The 21,937-nt window shown below is 37.2% G+C and overlaps 1 protein-coding gene across 3 annotated transcripts in view; it reads left to right on the top strand.

Moving 5' to 3' along the window:
- Gpat4 (Glycerol-3-phosphate acyltransferase 4) overlaps positions 1-21,937 on the top strand; it is a 44,646-nt gene that overhangs the window by 19,215 nt on the left and 3,494 nt on the right. The window contains exons 2-9 of one of the 3 annotated variants that reach the window (XM_068769674.1): positions 15,131-15,254; positions 15,425-15,531; positions 16,554-16,690; positions 16,937-17,042; positions 18,090-18,326; positions 18,993-19,229; positions 20,328-20,443; positions 21,538-21,678. In XM_068769674.1, coding sequence (XP_068625775.1) covers positions 15,131-15,254; positions 15,425-15,531; positions 16,554-16,690; positions 16,937-17,042; positions 18,090-18,326; positions 18,993-19,229; positions 20,328-20,443; positions 21,538-21,678 — 1,205 coding nt within the window. The remainder of the gene's footprint in view (positions 1-15,130; positions 15,255-15,424; positions 15,532-16,553; positions 16,691-16,936; positions 17,043-18,089; positions 18,327-18,992; positions 19,230-20,327; positions 20,444-21,537; positions 21,679-21,937) is intronic. The other 2 variants (XM_068769673.1, XM_068769672.1) reach the window with 2 other exon arrangements.

The following is a 21,937-nucleotide window of genomic DNA, read 5'->3' as shown; positions in this document are numbered from 1 at the left end:
CGTCCGCTTCAAAGTCGCTAAAGCTAGTGGGAGTTTAGGGCCCCCACCCTAAGCACCCGCGACTCCCAAGGCCCCGGATCCGGTAGGAGAACATTATCGGGTAGGCTGTCAAGAAGCGCGTACGTACGCTGATAGCGTCCTCTCCGAGCAGAATCAGTTCTATGCCGATCCCTTTCGGCTATCTTCTTTTACACCATGATGGTCTCACAGAAGGAAGTCAAGGCCTTCCACGTCGATGACCCGCCCAGCATCGTCGACACGACTGCGAGGTAGGAAAGGTCTAGTTCGATCTCTTCCATCAGGATCCGCCGCTCCAACTACCACGTCGGCTGGCATTCCTGGACTGGCCCGAGCATAGAACGAACCTAACCTAACAGTTACATATTAAATTCTCTACAGGAATCTGAAATATTCAAAAGAATGACCGACTCTCAAATATTTGTTGAAAAATTTATCTGAAATTAAAACACGTGGGGATTAAATGAATCAAACCCCCCCCCCCCCGCACACGCACACACACTTCTGGGCAGATTTGATCTATCAGTCATGTTACACCCTGTGTATTTAAGATTGGTCCATTATATAATTTGGTTAAAGTGTGCTCTCGATCAACGGAAATCACTTTTCTTTTAAAAATGTAAATTAGTTTCGCTTCGTCTTTGTTTGCCCGTGTAAAAGTGTATCGGTTTTTTCTTACCGATTGTACTAGTGTAGTGCAGGGGTGTCAAAAGCTAAATAAATCATTGTACAGAGAATCATTTTTTTTCTATTTTAATACGTGCTTATACTTGATGTCTCTTATCTGATATTATCATTGTTATTTCGGGATAGTTTTTTTTAGCCGAAACTTCTTTCAAAATTAATCCAAGGGGTATAGACTGGGACGCAAAAATGTTCATCGCGCTTGCGACACACGGGCCGCTAGTTTTGCACCCCTGGTGTAGTGACTTGTAACAAATGTATAGCGATACTTCTTTATCATTGGTGTATTAATGAGTCTAATTAACATATTACTTAGTGGTGTTGTCAATAAATCGGGAAGTTTTTATCTACTAGTGTTTTTGCTTTTTCACTTAGGTGAACTTGAGAATTTTGTTAATAAAAACGAAACGTATGACATGAACTAAGTAATTGTACATGGTGATTGGTTATAGGTGTAAAAGGTTAGTGAATGTATATCTAATTTGCTGTCAATAATTATATGGGTACATCATAAATATCTAAGGTTTCAGAAACAATAAAAAGCTTATTAAATTTAGATTACTACATATTAAAATTAATTTTTGTTACAATTCCCTGATTAAAAAATGTCTGAGAAAGTCTTCGACGTATCTTCGATCTCTACTACGTAGATCAAACGCCGCAAGTGGAACTGGATAGGCCACACGCTCCGAAGGGACTCTGATCACATACCAACGCAAGCCCTAGAATGGAATCCTCAAGGAAAGCGAAGACGTGGCCGCCCAAAGCAAACCTGGCGGATGATCACTGCATAAGTGTAGGCAGTTGGAATGACGCGGAGCGAAGTAAAGCGCGAGGCTCAAGACCGCTCGGGATGGCGACGTAATGTGGACACCCTCTGCCCCATATTGGGGACATGGGAATAAATGTTAAATGATGATCTGTCCCTGCAGAGTTTGTACTGCCTGAAATTACTGGGCTATTCATTTCTAATAAAGAAAATAAATTAGTTTAACATATTTTAGAATTAATTTATTCAGGGAAATCCCGTATGTCGAAACGCTGGAATTTTGAACAGCTCCGATAGATGTCGCTAATAGTCGATTGCCTCGCGTCATCATTTCACGTGGGTAGTCATATAAATGTGCAATTAATTAATAAACAAGAATCAATCAAGACATTTTCTTGTTCGCTTATGTCGCAGTTGAGAGTTTTCAATATTTTTAAGTGTCCAAAGAATTCCGTTCCAAATGAGAATAATTTCAAGGTGCTAATTGATTCGATGTGCATATGAAACGTAAATCACTTTCGATATCGTAGTGATGACATCAATTCATCTCTTCATGAATAAATCATAGTAATGGCATGATAAGATCTGTTCTGACCTACGGGAGTGAAACATGGGCTATGACACAAAGCCATATCCGTTCAGTTCAAGTCGCCGTAATGAAGATGCTTCAGTAGATGTGCGGAGTAACGAGGCTCGATAGAATACGCAAGGAGTACATTCGCGGTAGCCTCGGGGTATGTGACATCGCCGCTAAGCTACAAGAGAGTCGACTTAGATGGTACGGACACGTAAAGAGGAGGTCTCCTGAATACATCGGGAATGTCACCATGGATCAAAATATTTCTGGGTCCAGAAGAAGGGGAAGATCGAAAACAAAATGGGCAGATACTATAGCGAAAGACATGACTGCCTGCAAAGTTTCCGCGAACGACGTGTTTAATTATGCAAGGTGGAGAAAGAAGATAAGGAAAGCAGACCAGACCCCATGATCAGATGGGATTAATAATGCTTAGAAGAGAGAGAGAGAGAATGACCTGCGCTTGCCGGAGGCTTCCACTCCAGGACCATAAGGCCTCATCATACTCACAACCACTTCAATTTATAAATACTATGTTTGTTCGTATACATATTACATTCCAGATTCGAATTCGTAGAGAAATCCCTAGTATAGCTCCCTCCATGTATTACCGCCAAGAAGGTGCACATACCATCTAGTTAAGGTAGTTGGAAGACCCTCGATGCAGGAACTTCCAACTGGTCATATCGGAAAGCAATAGGGTAGGCCTATATCCAACAGTGGACGTGTGGCTGAAATGATGATGATGAAATTCTTAGTGAGTCATGGTCCGTCAAATATAATCATCAGGTCACTTCTGAGACGAGCCCCTTAACCAAACCAATGTTCAAAGTTGGGGGAAGAGTTTAGTCGTTAAAGATGCATGTTAATGCATTGCAAAGCTTAAGTCGTCAGCCCCGAGAACTGTACCCAGCCCTTCTCTCTACAACCCGAAGGACAGATAACCTGCACGGTGCTAGAATGTAAGAATTTTAAGTACACAACTATATACGGTGTAGAAGCGAGATGTATAGCCGCAAAATCTCTGTAACCTTCTGGTGGATTTAGGCCAGTCAAGAGTGAAACCTGCTCATTTCAAGCTAGGGCTTTTAAAGCAGCAGTTCTTAGTTAAAGAGATGAGATTAAGAAGGTTCAGGCTTAGGCGGCTGCTTTGCAAGGAGGCTTTAAACCTGCTGCGCTTTTAACCGGATCGTCAGCCCCAAGAACCGTAGCCAACACTTCTCTTTAGAACACTATGGTCCCGCCACCGTTGTCTCTAACATTTTTTTTTTTAAATTTCAGTCAAGAAAAATAATTCGAGACAGAATTTTTAATTAATTTGACGACAGGTACCTGAAAATTTAAGTTAAAAGTACACTAAAAGTTACCGTATAAATAATGATTCAGTTATGTGTTCCTTTATAGATGAAACGATATTAAAAATTTACTATATACAACATTGCAGAAAGGTCAGACCACTTCAATTAAAAATAATTTGATTGAAGAGAAAAGTGATCGCACGAAAGAGGAAACATCTGACTTACGACTTTAGACACTAAGAGCTCTTACTTTGAAAGTTTTCCTCCGGCGCGCAATCTTCAAGGCTGTGCGTTAAAATATACCCAAAATTAAAAATCTGATATGGATACAGTGAAATAATCAGATGTAATATACAGATGTTCAAATATTCTGCTATATGAACTAAACGTTCGGGAGATAGGAAAATGCAACCAAACGTTTGCCTAATAATATGTCCACGCAGGATGGCTTTCATGGGTCGTGGAGCCATAAGGTACGGAAGCTGCATCCCAATAAACTCTGAAAGTTTCCCACGAGAGAATTGGACATTCAATATTTTATGACAAAAATAATAGATCATATACTAAGTGACGTTCTTTGAGGTAGAAAATATGAAAGTAGTATTGTTTAGTAGATATTTAATGGAATCAGGCGTTACCTTGCTGAAGTCCATTCTAAGTAAGAAAGGGACCAATATTTAGCCACTTCCGCACATGCAGTGGTAGTCGTGCAACAATATGCACCGCCCGCCAGCCCGCTGATAAATGCGTATGCGGCAAACAATACGAATTACACAACTGCCACCGTTAATTCACTCAACATGTGTTTCACCCCTCCACGGGGTATCTTTAAGAGTTATGTTACACCAATTAGTGCCTGAGACTATGTGTTTGGCACTAATCTTCTGATTTCGTTGGAAGACCAATATTTAGCCACTTCTTCTCTTCTGTGAAGAAGTGGCTAAATATTGGTCCTTTTCTTGTTTAGTAGATGTTGCGTCTATGGATTTCTATGCGAGATTTTAGTGGAGAAAAAAGGTTTTGACCAAAATAGTTGGGGAATCCCCTTGAACTAGATAAGTAGATCGCGAGCACAAGAACAATAACATTTAATAAGACAGCAACACACATTGTATAAACACCTTTTATTAGAATTGGCACTAATCAGAAGTGAAGAAGTGGCTAAATATTGGTCCTTTTCTTGTTTAGTAGATGTTGCGTCTATGGATTTCTGTGCGAGATAGTAGTGGAGAAAAAAGGTTTTGACCAAAATAGTTGGGGAATTCCCGTGAACTAGATAAGCAGATCGCGAGCACAAGCACAATAACATTTAATAAGACATCAGCACACATTGTATAAACATCTTTTATTAGAATTTGCACAGCTCTCAAAACTGTTGCGAACGCGTGTCTTATCAGATAAGGAGTTATCAGTTAGGGCGATGTACCCGTGAGTCTTTTAACTTTTGCTTTCGTTTGACACACGATCTCCTCAGAAACAGATCGATTTGTGTTATTTCTGTTGCATTGGCATTTCTCGGTTTAGATTTACGAGAAAATTACTCTTAGATTTTTTACCAAAAATTACTTTTTTGCATTAAAAATGCTTCCTGATGATTTAAAACACATCAATTTTATTGGAGAATATTACTTAGAAGCACTTAACACAATTGCTAAGCACATAATAACACTTTTTTCATCACGACCAAATGTGGGTAGGTGTAAATTACCGTCTGAAGCAAATTTGCTAGAACCTGAATTATAGCTAAAAAGACCCTCCTTATGAATTCCTTGTTGTAGAATATCACTACTCATTGCAAGTTTATATGAAAGTACGGATTACATCCCACTTCTGATGTCGTGTCTATTGTCTCATGTGAAGTTTTTGCTGTTAGCCTTGCGGCTTTTACAGGTTCATCGGAAACAAGTTCACGGAACGGAGGGGTCCGTGAACTAGATAAAATTAAAGGATTCGATGTCGTGTCGTTGCGGAGTCTTCTTTATTAATGTCGATTCTACCGCGTGTAGCACCTTTTATACGTTTACGAACAACTAGCGCCATCTGTTGACGCCGGACGAAATTTACTCATTTACGCAAAAAAAAAAAGTGTAGTTCTTTTTTACACACCTGCGACAAAAAGTGATCTGTCAAAAGGAGCGCCATCGCGGCGCTAATATTTTTCACAACCAGTGATACCAGTGCGACGGCGCTCCTTGGCACTAAAGGAGTTAATATATGGATTATGTGTATTTATAAATGATTAAGACAAATTGAACTGCCACCTATAAGGCCTGTTAGTCTGTGTAAATTAAAATATTAACAAAAAAATATAAACGCAAGAAATGTCACATAAATCGCAATACAGTAAAAAATATTTGAACACGCGGCGGAGCACGGTACATCATAAGTGGCGTGGGATCGTGGAAACGTACTATCGGTTCAGTGGATCTTTGTTTCAATAAAAAACATTCTTATGTACCCACGTGCCAGCCAAAGGAGTTTAGATCCATTGCCCAGGAAAAGGACCCTGGCCTCGGTCGCGTTCACTAGTTAGATGACATCTCACGCGCCGGGGCTACTTCGAATTTACGTTATAAGTTCTCGTCTCGGTTCTTCAACTTCATTCTCGGAGCATCTCTAAATCAATGCCACAAACTATATCGCCTCGCACCCTCGAGTGCGAGTTTTGAATCTATTCGTACCTCGGCATCGGCACGAACGCGCTATCGGCGCTTCTCGTTTCGACCTCCTACCACCTGACCAGCTCCGGGAGATCGTGCGGCTGCTTACCACAAACATTGGGGGAGTAATAATCTGCTGTGCAAAATCATACTAGGCTTTCTGACCACCACCCTTTTAAATTCGACGTCGTAAATGTGGTCAAAAGACATGACAACAGGCCGCTTCCAACACAAAGTCTATGTTCAGCAGTAGATCCATGGCTGAATTTCACTAATATGAGCAACATAGATGGAAGACAAAATAATCACAAAGCAAAACAGTACTTTGACCTTAAGACATTACCAGGAATACATAATATCACGTCGGCAACGGCGTGTTCTTGTCGGCTGATAAAAAAAGACAACCGTTATCACACCGTTCAATAATCCCCGAGATAATGTACTTTCGGGAAATGATTAACAAATAATATATATATATATATATATATATATATATATATATATATCGGAAAAAAATTCCGACTTATTCCTTCCGTGTGTACAAGTCTATATTTTGACCCCTGTTATTGAAGACGTCTCGTGTTCACCCATATTTTGAAGATAGGCATCGTCTTTTTTACATAAATTTGTGTATTTTATTTACATTACCTTTTAAATACATCACATTATCTTCTCGTCTATCTTCTATTTTATTATTTTTTTTCTTCCGTACATATCACCTATCTCTTTTCCAAAATGATCAATGTGTTACAAGTGATGACATATAAAAACGTGGTCTATCATTCTAGGCCTTGTCATAGTAACTCAACGAACCATGGAGGAGGAGTAAGAGGGGATATGAGGAGTGGAGGACGAAAGTAACAGAGTTAGCCCAGAATTGCGAATTGAAGTGGAAGTTATCAGGTCACATAGCGTTAAGAACAGATGGTCACTGGAGTCTCTTGGTTATGAATATTGTTAGGGCGTCGATGTAACAAGACGCCATCCACAGGTCGCTGGTTCATGTCCAGCTTGTACCATGAAGGGAATTGTAGGATTGTAGTTCAAATTAAACTTTACTACTACTACTACTCCGCTAGCTCAGTGACCCAAAGTGGGTCTTGGCCTCCGAAGCGAGAGACTTCCACTTTCCTCTATCTTGCGCCATCGTCTGCCATTGGCTGACATTCAATTCGCGCAAGTCTGCCTCAACGCGATCGATCCAGCGATACCTGGGTCTACCCACTGGTCTTCGACCCCTCGGTTTTTCCAGGTACGCTACCTTCACGCTCCGATCCGATCCCATTCGCTACAAGTGACCAAGCCAATGATATTTGGCTGTGCTACTAAAGTCTCAATTTCGGCATTCTTTCGGAGCCTCCAAGATCCGTCTTGATTTCTCGTAAAATTAAACTTTAAAATGTATTTTTATTAGCAGCACATAACATCGCATCGAAAAGACAGAGAGTGAACGAAAGAGCGAATGAACTATTAACCTTTTCATTACCAGCGCCGGAGTTAGCCGGCGTCCACCTTGTAATGTGGGCTTATGTGTAGATCCCTGTTTTAAGATTTATCACAGACAAATAAATTACTAACAATTATCGTAACTTCTATTTTCAATTAATATACAAGTAAAATCTTTAAATATGCAACACAAATGAGGAAATTCGAACATCAGCCTACCGCCATGCAATGTGCACACTTCGCGGCGCACATGCACGGTTCAGTAGCGTCAATTCGGCGGAACGGACTGCGGTAAGGAAAGGGTTAAGGGTCGCTAGCTAGTAATGATTAAAAAAAATGTTGATTTCAATTTAGTTTTAAATAGATTGCAATTAGTTAAATTTAAGATACAAAACGTGAGCAAAAAAATCGGAAATTGTAAATGTAATAGTAAAAACAAAGGCATGGATTAATGTCTGTGGAGTATAGATTCTATTTAAAAAAAAAGTTTCTAGAGCCTAGACTACGGACATAGAATGTAAGACCCACATGGTAGACAGATGACCCCACATGGTAAACAGATGACCCCACATGGTAGACAGATGACCCACAAGGTAGACAGATGACGTTATGAAGGTAATCGGAATATACCGGATGCAGGCTTCCAAATAAACATATAAAGCCAATGTCCAGCCGTGGGCATCTTAGTGCTGAAATAATAATGATGACTATACAAAATAATTTCATATTAATGTTTTTTTAGATAAGGAACAATTTTTTTTCTATTTATATAGATAAACAATTGGTAATTATAAAAGAATAATAATAATTTTTTAATTATATAATTGTTTTGATTTTGATCACAATTATTCACGTGTTGTGTTTATAAACTTTATTATTGTTTTAAAGATATTATGAAAGTGACTTTAAAAAACCAGCTGTCTATATTTATTGTGGGCATCAGTGTGTTTGGAACCCACGTAGTTTTGATTTGGATGTTGATATTATAACAGAGGAGTTCAATCTGATCTCTCTGAACCCTGACCCCTGATTCCTCGGAATGCCATCATGACAGCAGTGTAGTCGGGTGATAACTCATTGCGAGGGATGTTGGCTTGACTTCATCATCGTCGCTTTTGCATGAGGATCATGGCAGGAAAGGGTTAAGAAACTCAACCACTGTTACTTGTAATAACTTAGATATTCCGTACGTGTTAAGACTTACAAAATGCTGCAATTAGGAATGCTTGTTTACACGTGCAGTTAGATGAAATACGACATGTGTGTGCAAACTATTAATTCGTATTTGGAACTCGATCTAAACGCAAATTTCCATATAGTATAGTAGAAATGTGACAATAGATGGTAGAGACCATCTAAATTTTGAGTGGTCTGTGAGAAAATATTACGTCATGTACGTTTATTTACGTTGAAAACAAAATTGACCACGTGACCATGAATAAAGGTGCAAGTTTCGATATCGTCCATTAAAACCCAAGTACGACAGGAAGTACTTTAGAAATGACGTCTGTTTTTTGCTCGATCAGCCATGATTACATAAACACGACCACGTATGTGCGGCCGTAGTGATAGTGGAGATGGAAGCGGAAGCGAGATTTAATTTTATTTAAAAACTTTGACGAAATGAATGTGATAAAATAGCTCATTTGCTGTAAATTAATGTAAAGTAAACGGTATCTAAAAATCAATGGTTTAAGAAATAATAACTAAGCGTTTTCCAAATTAGAAAATATTAAAAATAATTATTGTTTTTTATCTATCATTGAAAAATCTGCACTGTTAGAAGTGAATGCCCTGTCGCATTCCAATTGATAAAATATTCTAACATAACATACTTAAGAGTGAGTACTTCATACAGAGTGATAATAGGAGTAAAAGCTTTAAGAAGGGTTTCCCAACGTGGGGCGATTTAATGGTTAACGCGGCAATTCCAAAGTTGAATCGATACAAGTATCCTTTCGCTTAAACTAAAAATATATGTTACATAGGGGGGCATAAGAATTTTAGACTAAGGTGAGGCATGGCATATAAAAGGTTGTAGAATACTTATTTAAAGCCTATTGTTTGCCAATATACACATTTACACCTTAAAGCTTTCACGTATATAGTCAATTACTCGGTATATTTAAATTGCATTTGGAAAGTCACTAGAAAGTTATATGATTTGTTCATGTTTTATTAAAAGAAACAAGATTTTTCATTGTTATTACTTTGAATTGTGAATAAAAAAATAAAAATCTAATTCCCGCTACCGCTCCGCTCGCCGCTCACACTGTGTACGCACAAAAATTTTTTGTTGCACCATTGTTAGGAAAAAAACACCGGTAAAGTAAACGCTTACAAACACGTCTTGAGATCTAAATTGTTGCATAGCACGCATATGCCACGCGGATGGGTGACCGGAGAAATTTATTTGAAACTAGCTGATCCCGCAAACGTTGTTTTGCAAAAAAAATAAAGTTTTTAATTAACAAATGTAAGATAAGGGTTGATCGTAGAGGGGTGAAAATTTAGGTTTGTATGTATTTTTGTATGCTGTATCATAATAAAATAAAAACCAAAAAAATTGTCTAAAAAATTAAAAATAAAATTTAGGGGTGGACCACCCTTATCACTTAGGGGTATGGAAAATAGATAGTAGCCGATTCTCAGACATACTGAATACGCATGTAAAATTTGGTAAAAATCGGTCAAGCCGTTTTTGAGGAGTTCAAGTTCGAACACCGTGATACGAGAATTTTATATATTAGATTACATCAGAAAGAAATTCTTTAAAATAGTTGTAATCTACTAATGCATTTCATCGCTTCATCCTTTTTACAGGTATTGCTATACTTTCTGTTAAATTTTTATTATAACATAGTTTACAATGTTACCGTGCTTCAACAAGACAAGAGTCGCAAAGGAAACACCAGACACGAAATCATTTCCACAAAATCTTATCTAGAAGACTAAACGGTTAAGAAAACAAAATAGACTAGTGGACATGTAGCATATTAAATGAATACCCATAGGAATCAAGTTTTAAAGTTAAACTACCTTCAACAGCGATAGAGCAGTGGCCGTAAAATACAAGGATACAAAACGAACGGAAATACTTTAGATGCACTCGACGTGTTAATGTGTGAAGGTACAGAATGCAGTGGCGTAGCTAGGGGGTGGCGAGCGGGGCGGCCGCACCAGGCACCACAAGCAGGGGGCACCAAAGTTGAAAATAATTTTTTTGAATTTTTTTTTGAATGATGAATAATGAAATGTTAAAAGAAAAATGAAAACCATTATTTAAAATAAATAACATAAAAAGAATATCGAATTTTACTAAATTTGTGCTAAAAAAGTTGTTAAATAATATGAACATTAAAAAAAAAGTAAACGGTTACAAATTATAATATACAAAGTGTTTAAGCCTTTCATTTGCAAAACACATAAAGTGTTTTTATTAAGATCTAATGTTATTTTATATATATTTATTATTATTTTGAACCAAAAAAAAATATATATTAAATACATTCTGTTCTGAATTTTAAAATTATTTGGACTCTTTGGGGGGGGGGGGGGGGGGCACCAAGCCCCAATCTGCCCCAGGCCCCAAATACCTTAGCTACGCCACTGACAGAATGCATACCGATTTCGACAATAAATAAGAATCCCATTTGCATTATCATATTTCAATACATGTGCAAACGATCATACGTCATAGTTACGCACTTACATTATAAAAATCACAATAAACTTACATAGCGGAAGTAGCTATATATTAGTCCTTTTCTTACTTAGGATGGACTTCCGCAAAGTAACGCCTGAATCCATTAGATAATAAGCTATTCATTTTATTTTTTCATTACAAATAAAAGATTTGTTGTCACAAACATTTATTAACATTGATGCTTTATATTTCCATCATCTTGTTAGATGATAGACGCTAATTGCAAATAAAATCCCGCTATTTCTGTCGACCTGGTTTAATGTCGGTATTCCCTGTGGGGGAATGTCCCGTGATTTCTGCCCGAGAACCTTCGTTCCCAACATTTGTTTTAACCATAGATATATATATATATATATATATATATATATATATATATACGTAATAAAAATATTTATAATGTAATTAAAAATAATATACAGTTAACAAATCATGACGCAATCGTATGATAATTGTGCAGGAAAATAATTTTAAACATACTATTTCCAGGAGTTTATATAAACAAGTCTTATATTAAAAGATTTCTATACGGAACCATAACTATAAATGACAGATCAGCTATCTAATATCTTTAATACAGTGGAGCATTCTTCCCAAGGTTTATTCTCACGTTAATTAGGCTGCTTGGTTTCGATTGAAGTTGATGCTGTCAACCCAGGGGCTTTCACACCTTGATCAGAACTGAGTTCACGGAGCGGAAGGGTCCGTGAACTTAACAATAAAACAGAAGCTGCACAGACGCGTTCCAGTTGCACGATGACGTTCGCAAGTAAACCGCTCTACCCGAGTAGAGCTGTGCAGTGTTGATGTTGTGTATGCGGCTTGGTACGGCAGCGTGGACCACAGGGGAGCCAAGGATGGATCCGGATCCAACATCGGTTCGTCCACGCTGTTCGCTGTTAGAGAGCAGGCGGCCGTCCCTTAAGAACGGGTGTTGTGGTGTGATGAGTAGTTTTTTGTTCTATTGTAAATGAAGTGATATATATAAGCGTGGTGAGGAATTTTGTATGAAAGATGTTTCTATAGAAAATTATACGTTGTAATTCTTTCTGCACTCACATTAATGATCAAAAGAATTATAGTAAAATTAGAATAAGTAACAAAGGACTAATATTTAGTCATGCTTACTAGGGCACTAGGGCTGGCGGGCGGTGCACTTTGTTGCACGACTACCACTGCATGTGCGGAAGTAGAATAGAATAGAAGTAGAATTTACTTAGGATGGACTTACTTATGACGCAAAATAATGCCTGATTCCATTAAAAATTAGAATAATCATTAATAATTGTACAGAAGATGAATAGATGATCGTAAGGTTGTCGATGTTGAAAAATTCTATGTCCAATAATACATGTTTTATGGAAGAAATGATGGCGGTGAAGAAATTAGTAATTGTCTTTTGGACAACTGTGTATTTTATTATAATAAAATCACGTGAGATGACAAATCTAATTTAGTTTGTAAAAAAATCTTATTAAATAAATACTCGTAAAAATGTTTATGTATCTATGGGAGGATGTATCATATTTATATAAATTATAATAGCCTATTATTCAATAAACTAATATTTAAATGTAAATAATCTTTGGCAGTGATGTCGCCTGGTTATTTTGATTTCATTTAGGCTATATCTGATAATACGTATATATAAATATAAATCTGTGTTAAACTTTATTAATAGTTGTGTTGTTGTGGAGTTTCTTCCTGCTTCTTCTCCACAACTATAAGGCAACGAAGCAGTAAAATAAATTAAAAAACTAATAAGTTGACGATCAATAAGATTTCTGTTAAAAGTTCCAATGTTGAATAAACATATTTTATCATTTTATTTTTGCTTGGCAAGCGGGGCCAATCCTCTAGAAACTTTTTTGTAAGTAGTGGCAATCCTATATAATTAATGCACAAACTGTGAATTATATAAGACTGTATCTCGGGAATTGAACCCGCGACCTATAATCGCAAATCTATGTCCACTGCCGCTGCTAAGTGGAGAATAATTAAAAAACAAATAACTTACAGTATAATGTCTCTCGCAATTAGTAATACAATAAATAAAGTGGACAAAAATGTAAGATCATATATTTTTAAAAAAGTTTTTATATATCTCCGTGAACAATTACAATTTACACATAAATTTTACAGCTAATTATATTTGTGGTAAGTTATAAAATATAATTGGGATGTTAAATTTCAACCCACTTTCAATGTTTATTTTATTCTGTGAAAACTAGGTAAACTTAATCTCAGATAATGAACTAAGTAGTGTTAGAAAAAGAGATGTGGAACCTAGATTATTTGCCACCCTTTGGCGACCTCCTGCTCGCTTGCCATATGGAAGCAGGGAACGCTTCTCTTTTGTCTATACCAGAGTTCCCCAAACTTTTTTGTGTCGTAGACCCCTTGCCATGTTTTTCCGTGTTGGGTAGACCCCCTACTTACCTGATATTGATTTCCTGTAAATTTCTAACTGTAGTGAAGTTTAGTGTTAAAAAGTAAAAACACCTGTTAATTTATACATTTATTAATCGAATTTAAATTAAAACTACTCAAAATAAAATTTTGTATCTGTTATGTAAAATATACGTAACATAATAATAATTTTATACTTCATAGGTACTTTTATAAATAATTTAAATGTTTTGATATTATAAGATAGTATGTTGTAAGTAAATTGATACTATCAGTGTATGTGTTGAGATCCACTATCGTGGACCTCTATTTTCATTTCATGGACCCCCAAATTTTTTTCACTAACGTAAACCCTTCGCAGGTTGTCATAGACCCCTAGGGGTCGATATAGACCACTTTCGGAATCACTGGTCTACACTAAGATCTATCATTCCTTCGCTTTCCCTTCAAATATACATATATATATGTATGTATTACACATTTTTTGTTATAAATTTTTCAGTTTGTTACTAATATTTATCTTTCATTTAGTACTGTATTCCAGAAAGATCTGGCGTCATCTCTCTTAGCTAATTAGCGAGACGATTCACATTCCTCTATTATTTTCTGCAACCGAAACTGGAAATCCGTTCATTCCGCGCCAAATATGGGCACCGCGGTCTGGTCATATGTGCACGAGGGACTTTTCTTGAGCTTAGATCTATGAAGATACTCGGAGCACCCCTCCTTGTTCTGTGAACATCTGGAACCGGAACTGTGTTCAGTTCGATACAACAAGCAACGCGAGCATCTCCAGTATCCTTCAATCTAAAAGCTAAACGCATATCAAGTGATAGCTCATGTCGAGCTATAGCCTATTGAAGGCTTTTGCGGCAGTCACTCCGTAGTGTCAATCTAAATCAGAGGCTTTTCAGATTTTTTAATCACAGAACACTTTCCGAATTGAACTGATTCCGATAGACCAATGAAACTACATTTATACCGCGTTTTTCTCGAAGTTGCGTCGCTGCTTAATTAGTACTAATTTTCACTGTGCGTCGTTAGATTTTCGAGGTTGCGTTGTTTTGGGTTCGAGTCTTTAATTTTTATTTGAAATTTTTTTTTCCAAAAGATTGCAACACTTTTATTTCTAATTGCGCCATGCCATCAAAACTCGGGGATTCCCTTTTTAACTAAAAAAACAACGTAATTTGATTACAGTTCTATTTTCACTTTGTTTTGCTAATTTTAGAGTGCAGTTTCAATTACGTAGTGTGTTGTAATGTACTACTACCAATATGTGTCTAGTACACAAATGTTCAATGCCGGAGCGGTAACATATCAATCGGTTTTTGTGTAAAATATGTCGAAAGAAACGACATTACTTTCCGGTCCCTCTAATATATTATATTTCTCCTACCAAGGACCGTCACCCTTTTTGTAAAGCTTGCCGCGTTATATGTCACGCAAAAAATGCTTACTATACTAAACTACTATGTTTTCGAGCATGCTTTGGACCCAACAGGTCCTTGTGGTCGCGTGGCGATCAAAAATTTATTGTGATTAATTAAATTCTTTCTATTACAGTATGGCCGCCAACACATCGAAGTGGCGAAGAAACTGCAACGGAACGACAGCTCCGATGAAGACGAACCACCCGTGCCTGATGACAAGCCGCCGTCGGCAATCGTCAAGGAGAACGGTGTCAATGGTTAGTACAGAATGGTTATGATCGAGAAGTTTCTATGCATTGGTTAAAGTAAAAGGGGAAGGGGGGGAGTAAAGATCCCGGGCAGTCGCTGGGGCATCTATGGGCTGAACAATTCCTCAATAATATCCGCAACATAGTCATCTTCACAGGTCTCTCTTTCTCTATACCAGGCACGAAGACGACGGTAATCGAACGACAAGAGATACTGGGGCCGTCGCCGGAGCTCAACTACAGGCGGGTCCAGAATGGACATCGAACAGAGCAGAGCGTCGGCGAGGTGAGTGAGTGATGTTGTAGAGAGAGAGAAAGAGATTAAGTTTTTTATTTTCTTTATGTTAAAATTAAACATTATGGTTTTTACTTACGTTAATTGTTTGTTTATTTTATGTTGAAATTTAATATATTGAATAATTAAATCAGTCTCGCTGTTTTATAACCAAATTTATTCTAATGAAGTAAAAAGAACTTAGAATTAAAAATGGCTTTCCTATCATTTTTATTCTTAAATTTTATATATATTAGTGTTATTTATTTATTTATTTTCAAACAAAAATATTTACCAGGGGTGGCCAAACTCCTTAATCGTGCCATTGTTCAAAATTAGAAATTTTTGTGTTTCGCATTATATTCCGCATTTAAACGCGCAAACGAATATTATTTTACAAAAACTGTATTTATTGAAATTATATGACAAAAGTACAAAATATGTGTACTGAAGTTAGATATATGCACACGTATATGACAGCACTCCTAATGATACTTGAGACGCCGGTTAGTTAATTACGATCGCTGTTTGCATTTCGCTAATGTTGTGCTGCAATAATAATAATAATTATTCACGCCAGTAATTTGTTTCGATTTCCCAGCAGCTGACATGGGTTATATAAATTTAAATATTGAAATAATTCGACAACTAATCGAAGACAAAAATAATCGTTCAAAGAGCCGCAGTTTGGCCACCCCTGGTATAATATACTATATAATTACTAATGAGAGGGAGGTTACTACAGTTCTTCCGACAAAAGTCTAGAATTTTCTATTTAAACATATGACGGTTTCCTGATTCAAATTCTGTGGCAAAGCTTATTGCAATTGGATAGGAAAAGAAGAATGAACGAAGTCAGATTTTTGTGATAAGGAAGATCGTAGATTTCTCTCATAACTTGAATCAAAGAATTCCAGGTATGGAGTCGAGTAGACGAAGTATTGGACAGAATAAAGGGTGGTTATGAGATCAGTTCGAAGAATAAAGACGTGATCGTATTTCCGAAGGCTTTATATTATCCTTCTCTGTTATAGACGAATCTGGAATTCCACTTCTATCACTGCATGGACTTGGTGAAGGCCGGAATGGAGTCCATAATCGAGGATCAGGTCACGTCGGTCTTCGAGGCCGAGGAACTGAGGAGTTGGAACCTCCTCACTAGGACTAATAGGTGAGTAGTCTTCATTACAGCTTGAAAATATTGGCTGACATCAGCAGTATATCAAAATTACAAGTTACCTTATTAATATTAAAGACAGACCACATGAAATTAAAAAAAAAATTGACAATGATTAAGCTTCTTCCAAATGTACAATAATAATTGACAGCAAAAAAGTTATTTATTAATCCGTTTAAAGATTTTAAATCTGTAAATAATCACCCTGTATAAGCACTTCAAATATATGAATTCTTCCAGACAATACGAATTCCTGACGTGGAGATTGACCATCATCTGGATGATGGGCTTCGTGGTCAGATACTTTTTCCTGCTACCTCTGAGGATATTGATTTTCGTCATTGGGGTAAGTACAAAATATTTGGAATCTGTAGTTTAGATTTTAAAATACTTACGTAGGGGAATACCCCTTGTGAACAGATAACACAAGGTGTTAAACTTTAAGTTTATGTTAAAAGAGCTGATACAACTAAAAAACTTGACTGTGTGCTTCAATAAAGTGAATAGGCTTTTTAGATGTTAAAAAGAGCTACGACTAAAAGCACTGTTAACTAGATACTACAGTATACTGTGTAGTCTAAGGAGACGTGAAAAAAGAACTTTATTTAATAATATTAAATTGGTTCTACTGTGAATTGTATATATATACTAGCTGATCGATGATTAGCAAAAAAAAATTAAAGTTTTTAATTAACAAATAAAAAATAAGGGTTAATCGTAGAGGGGTGAAAGTTTAGGGTTGTTTTGGTATGCTGTATCATAATAAAATAAAAACAAAAAAAAATAGTTTAAAAAATAAAAAAAAATTAGGGGTGGACCACCCTTATCACTTAGGAGTATGGAAAATAGATAGTAGCCGATTCTCATACCTACTAAATACGCATATAAAATTTGGTAAAAATCGGTCGAGCCGTTTCAGAGGAGTTCAAGTTCGAACACCGTGACACGAGAATTTTATATATTAGATGTACACATATACACTATAAGTTATATATGATAATCAAGAAGCCATAACTGACTACTGAACATATTTGTTATTAAACGCACCATTGACTAGGTGCTGTTGTAAAGGTATAGTGTATTTTATGTTTGTGTTTACACCAAAAAAGGGCTATTACTACAAAGGATTTAAAGCATAAGGTCACCAAGAGAGGGATGTGCTTAGAGCTTCACCGAAGGTCACCGACGTAGCTCGAAGAATTGCTGGTCTAAAGGGAACGTCGAAGGTTCTGAGTGGCGACCACCAGCTGGTACACACAACATGGATAGGCTTCCCCATGGCCAAAGTCGCAGAAGGTCGCTGGATGCGGGCAGCATAAGGGATCGATCTTTGACCCTGCAGCGGGTGTCTTATCAGCTGACATGGTGGTGATGATGGTTGACCTGATATAAGGTGCTGTCTCTTCTATCGTCGATGCTCGCGGTGAGCACACTACCAGGCAAGAGGTTGAGGCGGTTCTTCGGAGCGATCGCGTACAAAATATCGATGAGGATCCTCATGAGGTCGCTGTCCTGCGTGGTGACGTACCACGACAGCCAGTACGCACCAACGGGCGCCGGCTTCTGTGTGGCAAACCACACCAGCCCCATTGACGTACTGGTCGTCAGCGTCAACAGCTTCTTCTCTTTGGTATTCAGCTGGTATTTTTTTTAGAGTGCCGTCTATGTTTGGGATTGTGTTGTACAAGTTTTGGGTTTGATCAGGGACAGGCCGCTGTTCGTCTATTGGAGACGTTTATTGGTTACAACAATTACATTCGGGGTTATGTGTCAAGAGTCCGATGGCTAATGTTACATTTAGAGGATTACACGATTTTGATACTTTTGTAAATTTTTAGTTTTGTTTTAATTTTTTATTATTTATTTAGAATTATGATATGTAATTATAGCAAGTCGTTGAAAATTGTACAGATTATAAACTGTGTTACAGCTGTAATAGCAATAGTCATATGATACATCGGTTCTGTTATTTTAAAATAATAAATTGTGTTTAGTAATTTTTGATAGATAATTTACAAAGCAGCTATTTAGTAAATTCATAACAAAAATGTTTTTAAAAGGTTATTTATATATAATTAACTTCAAGATGCTTTTAAAATTTTTATAAAAATTGTTAGTAAAGATATGATAAAAGTATCAAAATCAGTTAATCAAGTAATATTCGTACATGCTATCCGATTTTTGTACACGTTCATCTGCATTGTACACGCCGTTGTGTGCGATTGTCGCTTACCATCGCAAGGTTTACCATTCATACCATTTATCATCTGGGATCTGCATGCCATCTTTCACCCAGGTGTGGTGGCTGATCGTGAGTACAGCGTGTGTGGGCACACTGCCCGATGGACCGTTCAAGCAGCGCGTCAACTACTCCATGTCCATCATGAGCTTCAACTTCCTCTCGAGGTGTATCTCCATGGTGATCGCTTATCACGACGGAGAGGTGAACAGGCCCAGGAGTGGGATCTGCGTCGCCAATCACACCAGCCCCATCGATGTCCTGGTTCTCATGTGCGATAACTGCTACTCTCTGGTAAGTACGAGAGTCTGGATGTCGCAAGCTGGATCTTCTAATCCATTAAGGAAACGTAAGTTTATTTACACGCTTCACCTTAAAGACTGGCGGCTTCCAAAACGGGTGATAGTAGTGGAGGTTCCTGCGGTACTTCTAGCTTACTTAATGTAAAGATGTCTGGGCTTGGTGCCTTATTTGTGAAATGATAGTAATTGAGTGCTGTTTTTAAATCTTTTTTTTATATTTTTGTATTGTGTTTGTGTGAAACATGTCTTGGCTTATAATTGGTGATGGAAAATGTCTTAGGTAATATAAGACGTGGCATGATTAAAAATCTAATACTTTAGGCACTAATCTTTTATTCAGTGCATTTCCTTTTTAGAAAAGTGATAATAATAGCTGATATTCATATACAGCCTCCCACATAGATGTCCGATAGGATTGGTAGCGGACTGTATGTCAACGACAAAGAGTGAAGGTCCAGCGCTGCTCCTGTCTATCCATGGTGTCCACTCACTCACCAAGAGTTTAGTGGTCATCATGAATTTGTTTATAAAATGTAAATTATTTTTTATAGTTCCAAATAAATTTCACCCCCTTAAAATAATCCCCGTCCGATATAACGCGATTTTGAATATGTCCTGTGGTAACTTGTAGTTATAATACACCCTGTATTCCTTTCCTTCCAAAGGATGTTGATTTATTGTAGATTTACAAGGCTAAAAAGAAAAAGTTTTTATTTGTATATAAAAGAGATTATATCTATATGTTCGTTATGATGAGTAAGCTATCTGCAAGACTATACATCTGTCGTTCTCTCAAAGAAAAGCATCTGAACAACGCCAGGGACATCGGATGGTAATACAGTCAATTCTGTATCTGTTCTGAATGCCTTTTCACCAGAGCACTAGCTTGGACTCACAGAGTCCACAAATCGATTTTGAATAAGTTAAACAATAGAAAAAGAGTCTTGTATTGCTTTTTTTAAAAAGATGTCTTAAAATAATGAAACTTGACTATCTTTGTGTGATAGAAGATTTAAAACTGTACATTTAATATCGCGTGAAATTATTATTCTAAATATATATGTAATGTGAAAGTGGATCACCATTTCAGATCGGTCAGAGGCACGGCGGATTTCTAGGGCTGCTACAGAGGGCGCTGGCTCGCGCTTCGCCCCACATCTGGTTCGAACGGTCCGAAGTGAAGGACCGACATGCTGTCGCAAGAAGGTATGTATTTCATCAACATCTACACCTACTGCTGAAACTTTGATGATTTCTAATGTATCATATTAATCTCCTATGTAATATATGTACATATATATATATTACTGTGAACGAACAGAGATGTTTTTACTGGGTTGTCTTTTGCAGAGATGTTACAATAGTTTATTATTTTATTTTAACCTCATTATTATCATATCGAGCGATAGACCTTGTATGGCATAAGCCACCCCCAAATATCCCACATCCACCGACTTCCCCTGATCTTAACTATGTTGTCGGTGAGGGTCTGACTAAACCAGGTCTACCGGCTTGTGTTCGCCACTCGAATCGAACCGTGGCCAACAGTTATTGCTTGTATGACCTATGTGCTGCCAATTCGAAGTCAAAGACCTTTATATTTCTGTATATCTTCACATTTCTTTCTTCGATCTATCTCTATTCAATCTTGCAGCTGAGCTCCGAGTATACACCTATACCCCGATTTACACGGTGCTTGTTTTACACGTTTTCGTTTTTACACGGTTTTCCAAATAAGTTTTTTTTTTTGTTTTAATAACCGATTTTATTACCATCTCTCATAATGTAAATATTTCTGCTTCAATCATCGAATCGGCACAAATAACTTCGAGTGATGAAAGTGAATTCGAACCTTCGATTTAGAAAATAAGAATTTCTGACAGTGATAAAGGATAATAAAACACATTTGGTTGTATTTTTTGTTCTTCTGTTTAATGTATTGTAATTAAATAAAAAACACAGTGTTTCTGTAATGTATTAAATATCTTAACTTGTCAATGTCAATAAAAATATTGAAAAAAATCACAACTGTTAAATAGCAAAATTATGCATTTTCTGCAAGCTTTTCGATTTACACGTTTTTCTCAGGAACGTATCTACCGTGTAAATCGGGGGATAGGTGTATTCTCTGGGTGACCTTGAGCCTTATAAAACTCATCATAAACTACCACTTCTCAGATCCATAAGTCATCACCGACAACATACATCAGCATATATTTATTACAACTTTATCTGGCTCGAAATACTATCCACCAAAAATGCTTTTTAAATTATATAATATAAGAATATAAATATTTCAGATTAAAAGAGCACATATCGGTGCCGGACAACCCCCCGATCCTCATCTTCCCCGAAGGCACTTGTATTAACAACACTTCAGTGATGCAGTTCAAGAAGGGCAGCTTCGAAGTCGGTGGAACCATCTACCCTGTAGCTATCAAGTAAGTTATCTTGTTAACCTTCTAACTGCCAAGCTGTTTTGGCCATGACTTCCCCAGGTGCCAAATGGAAATATCAAGTGTACGCTTTCCTTATGTGAAAATTTGGGATCTTTACATTCTATGAATGAATATAACACATTATGTACTGAGACCGCCGGCGACCTTCATGGCACTTAAAGGCAACAGAGTACTCCGTGTGCCATGAGGTCGCCGGCGGGTCACGTTTTTGTAACACAGAAAACACGATAAGTTTTCAAAG

Source organism: Battus philenor, unplaced genomic scaffold, assembly GCF_028537555.1.
Source record: "Battus philenor isolate CCGP_79_NKW_IND1 unplaced genomic scaffold, ilBatPhil1.0.hap1 SCAF_29, whole genome shotgun sequence".
NCBI classification, from domain to species: Eukaryota; Metazoa; Arthropoda; class Insecta; order Lepidoptera; family Papilionidae; genus Battus; species Battus philenor.
Note: the sequence above shows the minus strand (reverse complement) of the source record. Positions and strands in the feature narration are given on the sequence as shown.